The sequence below is a fragment of the Piliocolobus tephrosceles genome, chromosome 4 (genome assembly GCF_002776525.5).
Source record: "Piliocolobus tephrosceles isolate RC106 chromosome 4, ASM277652v3, whole genome shotgun sequence".
Taxonomy (NCBI): domain Eukaryota; kingdom Metazoa; phylum Chordata; class Mammalia; order Primates; family Cercopithecidae; genus Piliocolobus; species Piliocolobus tephrosceles.
Genome location: NC_045437.1, coordinates 9,824,342 through 9,831,404, shown reverse-complemented (window position 1 = coordinate 9,831,404; position 7,063 = coordinate 9,824,342). Strand labels below are relative to the sequence as shown.

Here is a 7,063-nt window from a genome sequence, read left to right as displayed (position 1 = left end):
CTGACCTCAAGTCATACTCCTACCTCAGCCTCCCAAAGGGCTGGGATTAAAGGCCTAAACCATGGTGCCCAGCCAAAAGGCCACTTTTAAAACTGCCCAGCCCCACTTCCAACTCTGCAATCACCAAATAGATTACTTTACTAAAAGAGATGATTTTACTGTTAACAATTTCTTATACTTCAGGTCCTTAAAAGGCACAGTGAAGAGCAATCATGAAGCAGACCCCATGAAGCACTGTCACACTAAATTCCCACGAAGAGAAACACACTACACATGTATGTGATTCAGGATAAGTTGTATTTGGTGCCAGAATTTTAAAGAGCACTATTTTGACACTAAAATGTTTTCTTCTCTGTATTAATGGCCTACATCTTCAGAGTTTTCAAGGTTTTCTAAAAGTTTCCTCTTTGGAAAGAAGAAATCTGAAAGTCCTATCATGCCGCTCCTCCTGGTGTCTCTAAATTGGAAACAGATAAAGATGCTTATTAGTAATTTCTCATCGTATACTTAGTAACATTTTTATAAAATGCAATATAATTTAAAAGGTCTACTTTGGCTGGGTGCAGTGGCTCACGCCTATAATCCCAGCACTTTGGGAGGCCGAGGTGGGCAGATCATGAGGTCAGGAGATTGAGACCATCCTGGCTAACACGGTGAAACTCCATCTCTACTAAAAATACAAAAAATTAGCCGGGCGTGGTGACGGGCGCCTGTAGTCCCAGCTACTTGGGAGGCTGAGGCAGGAGAATGGCGTGAACCTGGGAGGCAGAGCTTGCAGTGAGCCAAGATAGCGCCACTGCACTCCAGCCTGAGTGACAGAGCAAGACTCCGTCTCAAAAAAAAAAAAAAAAAGGTCTACTTTAAAAACCTATTTATGGTTGCTCATCAGTAATTCTTGTCTCCAAAAATAAAGCATTCTATTTTCTTGTGTAAAATGTACCAAAACATATAATAAATGTACCTTGCCGGGCGCGGTGGCTCAAGCCTGTAATCCCAGCACTTTGGGAGGCCGAGACGGGCGGATCACGAGGTCAGGAGTTCGAGACCATCCCGGCTAACACGGTGAAACCCCGTCTCTACTAAAAATACAAAAAACTAGCCGGGCGATGTGGCGGGCGCCTGTAGTCCCAGCAACTCGGGAGGCTGAGGCAGGAGAATGGCATAAACCCGGGAGGCGGAGCTTGCAGTGAGCTGAGATCCGGCCACTGCACTCCAGCCTGGGCTACAGAGCAAGACTCCGTCTCAAAAAAAAAAAAAAAAAAAATAATAATAATAATAAATGTACCTTTATTTCTAGGTGAAAAGAGGGGTACTATACGCATAGGTTTTTCTTTTTTCTTGACTGGCGGTCTCAGGAAAGTGGTGGGAGAAGGGGCTGCTGCACAGGGTCCCAGTTCTTTGGAGGCTGGGGACATGGATTTGGGATGAGATGGGACCACCCGTGTCCCAGGCACCTCCATCAGGTGGAGTAGCCGGGTCAGAGAGCACAAGAGAAGAGGTGAGCAGATAGGGCAGGAAAAGGGGCCCGGCATGATCCAGATGGCGGTGCAGAAGCAGAGGCTGTGGGCATCAGGAGGAGAGCTGGGGACAAAGTGCCGGGTCCTCCGTGTGACTGCAGACACCAGCCAGGACGGTGTCAAGAATAAGGTGGAGAGAAGGGACAGCTTGGGAGCTGCCAGCTTCCGTGAGGACAGGAGGGTTGGAGTGACAGTGGATGACAGAGGAAAGAGGAAAAAGGGGGACCATGGAGTCCAGAGGCTCAGCCCATGGTGGGCATCCCAGAGGGGATGTGAGTTTGAAGAAAGGAGAGGAAACGGTGTGGAAGGGACCAGGAGATGAGGAGGGCTGGGACAGGTGGGGCAGGGCGCAGGATGCAGGTTACACTGGGGCGGGAAGGGAGGCGAAGCTGGCAGATCATAGAGTACCAGCTCCCGGTGCCGCAGCCTGCATCCTAGGGGGCACCATGGCCGGTTAGAAAGGGTGGGAGGAGAGGACAAGAGTCTGGGTGTGCTGACAGGCCAGGAGGCTTCTCAGGAGGCCGAGGCAAGCAAGGGTATGTGCTGTGCCAGAAGGCGGCCCTGGGACCAGCCCCCATCAGTCCCTGTCCCTGGCTTACTGTCCTCTCCGCACTTAGCATGACCTGCTGTCTTAAAATCTGCTTGTCTGATGTCTGTCTGCTTCACAGGGCAAAACTCCAGGGGTCAGGGCATGACCTGCTCACTGCCTTCATCCCTGGCACCCGCGCCAGTGCCCGGCACAGAGCAGGTGCTCAGTAAACTGTACTGTGGGCAATTCGAGATGAGAGGTGTGGGGCTAAGGCAAACCAAAACCAGCACTTGGGGGGCAGTGGTCCCAAGGGGAAATGTGGGAAGACCTCAGGGGCCCCAACTCCCTTGGGGCTGGAGCCTGGAGGAGCTGGGCCCTTTCCTGCCCTTGCACCTTGAAGGCCCTTTCTTCTGTTAACCAGGCTTACTCTGCAGCTCCCCAGGCCCTGCCCTTCAGTTGTCACCACCGCCTCCGCACACCCCACCGCCCCGGGCTGCTTTCTCTGCCTCCCCATAGGTAGTGCAGGTTGCAGAGTCAGCATCCGATGGTGGTTTAAGGAATGAACAGATGAGAACTTCCGCAGGACCCAAGAGTTTTGTTCCTTTTTACTCTGCATCTTGTCTTTAAAGGGAGGATTCATTCATCTTGTTAAAAAATGTTGCAGGTGATCAGAACACTGGACAATATATTCAAATGTCAGCTCCAAGTCATGCTGCAGAGCAGAACCACCCTTATATCACATGCAGCCTGGTGCAAATACAATACACCATGCAATGTGTCAGGGTCATATAGCAAGTTCGTCAGAGTGAGAATTGCGTGACTGATGTCAGTGACATCCTCAAGTTTCTGCAAATGATCCTGTGTCCGTGGCGCTACCGTCAGGCGGTCCACCAGCAGTAATCCATGTCTACGTTTCATTGTGGAGAAATGAATTCTATCTCACTTTTTAAATTATTATTATTATTATTATTTGAGATGGAGTTTCGATCTTGTTGCCCAGGCTGAAGTGCAATGGCACAATCTCGGTTCACTGCAACCTCTGCCCCCAGGGCTCAAGAGATTCTCTTGCCTCAGCCTCCTGAGTAGCTGGGATTACAGGCACCCACCACCACACCTGGCTAATTTTTTGTTTTTTTTTTTTTTTTAGTAGAGATGGAGTTTTGCCATGATGGCCGGGCTGGTCTCAAACTCCTGATCTCAACTGATCCACCCACCTCAGCCTCCCAAAATGCTGGGATTACAGGCATGAGCCACCGTGCCCAGCCTCTATCTCACTTTTTAACATGCTACAATTTAATACCACTGACATGCTGCACATAGGAATCAGGATAGATCTGGGATAAGCGAGTCTTAACGAAAGGATACATTCTCTCCCTCTGAAGTCTAAAGAAACCTGAACCTCAGCGCACATGGGTGGAGCCACGGGAGAGGGAGAGGTCGGCTCCCTTCTGAGGTGCTGCCTGCTTTCGCTGATGGCCTTTGATCTGCAGCCCCACTTACGCACACCCTGAATACCATCAGGTGTGCCTAAACCTTCTGCCAAACACGGGATTTGCTGGGACAAAGTGATTGCAGACAAGGGACGTGATATTGTGAAATATATATTTGGTCTTCAACCCCGCCTCCTGGCATACAACTCCTAAAATCTGTGGAATCTCCAAAGTGAGTTCTTTCTTCACGCTCATGATTGGCTGATGGCTCACATAGCTTCAGGATGGGGTTGGTCACCGGAGAGCCCAAGGCAGGATTAGAGGGGTGGGACTTTCAGCCCAGCCCAAACTTGGAGGTGGGGAGAGAGGCTGATGGCTTAGGTAATCACTAATGGCCTTCATGATTTAATCAATCATGAAGCTTCCAAAAAAAAAAAAAAAAAAAAACCTAAAAGAACAGGGCTTAGAAAGTTTCCCGGTAGCTAAACACATCGAGACCAACAGGAAGGCCAACAGGAGCTCATTCGCGGGCAGGGAGGGGACGTACCCCAACTCCATGGGGGCACAAGCCGCCATGCTCCAGACCCTTCCAGACCTCTGTGTCTGTCTTCCTCTGACTGTTGGTAGCCTTTAAAATATCCTTTAATAAACCAGTAAACATGAGTGTTTCCCTGAGTTCTGTGAGCCATTCTAGCGAATTAATTGACCTGAGGAGGGGTTGTGGGAACCCTGATTTATAGCCAGTCAGTCAGAAGCACAGGCAAAATAACCTGGGGCTTGCAACTAGCATCAGAAATGCGGCTGGGTGGGGGCAGTCTCGGGGACGGAGCCCTCAACCTGTGGGATCTCACACTATCCCCAGGTAGACAGGAGCAGAGCTGGTGTCTGCTGCAGGACTGCTTGCTTGCTTTTTGGTGAGGAAGAACCCCACACATTTGGTCATAGCAGTCTTCTGTGTTGATTCTTGTTGTGGTGTGAGAGCAAAGGAAAAACTGAGTTTTTCCCTGCAAGGGGGAAGTGAAACAGGAAATTCTCCCATCGTCAACATACCTGAATCCTAGAGAGTATGCATACTTACATATTTTCCTTTAGAGAGGCAAGGTAGGATTCCGTCTCCGAGGGAGACACGTCTGAGTCTAATTTGGCCAAGTAGCGGTAGACATAGGAAAACGTCTTGAAGGGGATGCGAGCGGGCCCGCCCTCCGGATCGTCCGTGAGGATCTCACACAAGTGCTTCAGCGCAGTGTTCAAGGACTAGGAGCACCACAGCCAAGTGGGGAGAAAAACAGTTACTCCTGGCATCGCTCACATTGAAAACGGGCACCAGCAGAATCAACACTCTAGCATATTTGACAGAAATTCTCCAAAAAGTGCACTCTCCATCTGAACTGAGAACTAGGGGAGTGTACAGTTGCCATAATGAAAAATCAAAAGGAAAGGTTTGAATGGAGTGCAATTGACCAGGAAAAAATTCTGATTCACAGATCTTATTTTCTATTCAAATAGAAATGACTGTTACAGACAAAAGGAAGCATCAATGTCTTTAAAACCAACTTCCTAAGCTAATGCAGAACTGTGCAGCTGCCCAACTGGCCCAGAGACACACCGGGGGATGTGCCCAGGGGCTGAATACACTCTGCCACCAGCCAGAGGTGCTGCCTGCAGAGGGCAGGGCTGGCAGCCAACGGCCTGCATGCCTACAAGGAGGCCCTGGGTGTCTGCTGATGCCCACCAGGCAGAAGGGAGGGCTCTGTCCTGGCTCCATCCCTGTTCACACAGAAGGCTCTAGGCTCTGTCTTAGCTCCAGGACAACACCTGGACTTCCTCCCTGCAAACCATTCATCTCCCTCACACTCCTCCAAACTGCTGGGCTCATCTCAGACAGCAGCCCACCCTCCGCTTTCAGAGGGAAGGCCCATCCTCTGAGCAACTTTCCTGCCTCCACACGGCAGACACTTTCAGCACCTGCCTTCCCAGCCAAGGCCCTGGTTGGGGCAGCTAACAGGCCAAGGTCATCTTCATAAGACCAGAGGCTTTGTGGTGCTGGAACTGCAGGGCTTAGGCACCACGGCCCCCCGGGGCCAGCCCATGGCCTCCCACCTCCAACTTGTTCAATTCATCCTTCTTGAAAAAACATGAGCTGTTTGTGTGTGTGTTTGTTTGAAGGAGGTGGGGAAACCTTATGACATAAGATTACTATCTTTTCAAAAGAAAATACATAGCCCAGGTCTCCTTTTCTCCTTCTGCACCAAGACATCATGACCTGCAGCCTTCAACACCCTGGCCAGGGTAAGCTGGGGGGCAGGTGTCCGAATTCCGCAGCTGGCCTATGGGACCCTCCCCTCAGTCCCCACCTCAAGTCCCTTCTGTGAAGCCCGTCCTTGCCAGAGTGGCTATCTCGTACCTGCCTGGATGGTCACGCTGCCTACTGATGAAGGTGAGCTCACGCGGGTGGCTGCTTTAATGTACCCCCCTCGCCAACACACACACATGGCAACAGCCCTTCATTCCCTCCACATTTGCCAAGTGCCTGTTACACACCAGGATGTAGCAGTGAACAGACGACTAACCCCTGCTCAGGTGGAGATCACAGGCGAGTGGGAAAGCCACAACACCTGGATTCTAGGGTGCTCCATGCCTGGAGCAGCAGGCAGGCAGTGCCGGGATGGAGGGTGACATTTTCAATCGGGTGGTCAGGGAAGGTCAGAGCAGGTAGCATGTAAGCACAGACCCAGGGGGAAGGAGCCAGTCATGTGGGATGCTGGGAGAATTCCAGGGGTACTTCTGTGTGTTCCAGAAACCGCCAGGAGCTCCGGGTAGCTAGAGCAGGCCATGGAGAGGCAGGAATGTGGGAAATGAAGTCAGCGGGATGGGGTGGGGGCAGATCACGGGGGTCTTTACAGACCCAGGGAGGACTTGGGCTTTGGCTGGGTTCTATGGGAAGGTGTCAAAGGGTTTTAAACAAAGACAGAGCACAGTGAGTGTTTCTAAGGAGTCCTTCTGCCGATGTGTGAAGAGGAGGAGGCCCCAGTGATGAGGGTGGAAGGCGGGAACCCAGTGATGAGGGTGGAAGGTAGGAACCTGGGGAGGAGGCTGCTGGAATAATACAGCCAGGGGCCTGGGTGGCGGCAGCCACTGGGGAGGACGGGACTCAGCCTCTCCTGAAGGTGGAGTTACCAGAACTTGCTGTTGGCTGCATGTGGGCAGGGACAGAACCATGAAAAGTGGCTCCAATGTTTGGAGCCTGAACAGCTGCAAGGGTAGATTTGCTATCAACTGGGAAGTTCCAGAGAGAAGCTGAGTTTGGGGTGGCTTCCACCGACATGTCTGTCAGGCACCCGGTGGAACTGGTGACTCAGGTGGCTACTTAGTAGGCCTAGCACTCACAGAGGAGACTTGGGAGCACGGGCAAGAGGGTGTACACGGGCGGGGTGGTGTACATGGGCGGGGTGGTGTACACAGGCGGGGTGGTGTACACAGGTGGGAGAGGGTACACAGGTGGGAGAGGGTACACAGGGGGGCTGGGGTACATGGGGGGGATGGTGTACACAGGAGGAGGATAGTGTACATGGGCAGGATGGTATACA

The 7,063-nt window shown here is 51.7% G+C and overlaps 1 protein-coding gene across 1 annotated transcript in view; it reads right to left on the bottom strand.

The window, feature by feature from the left end:
- Positions 1 to 278: 278 nt before the first annotated feature.
- ROPN1L (rhophilin associated tail protein 1 like) overlaps positions 279 to 7,063 on the bottom strand; it is a 24,690-nt gene continuing 17,905 nt past the window's right edge. Inside the window, exons 5-6 of the mRNA XM_023218284.3 lie at positions 4,555 to 4,730; positions 279 to 457 (exon numbers count right to left, since the gene is read on the bottom strand). Coding sequence (XP_023074052.1) covers positions 358 to 457; positions 4,555 to 4,730 — 276 coding nt within the window. The 3' untranslated portion in view covers positions 279 to 357. The remainder of the gene's footprint in view (positions 458 to 4,554; positions 4,731 to 7,063) is intronic.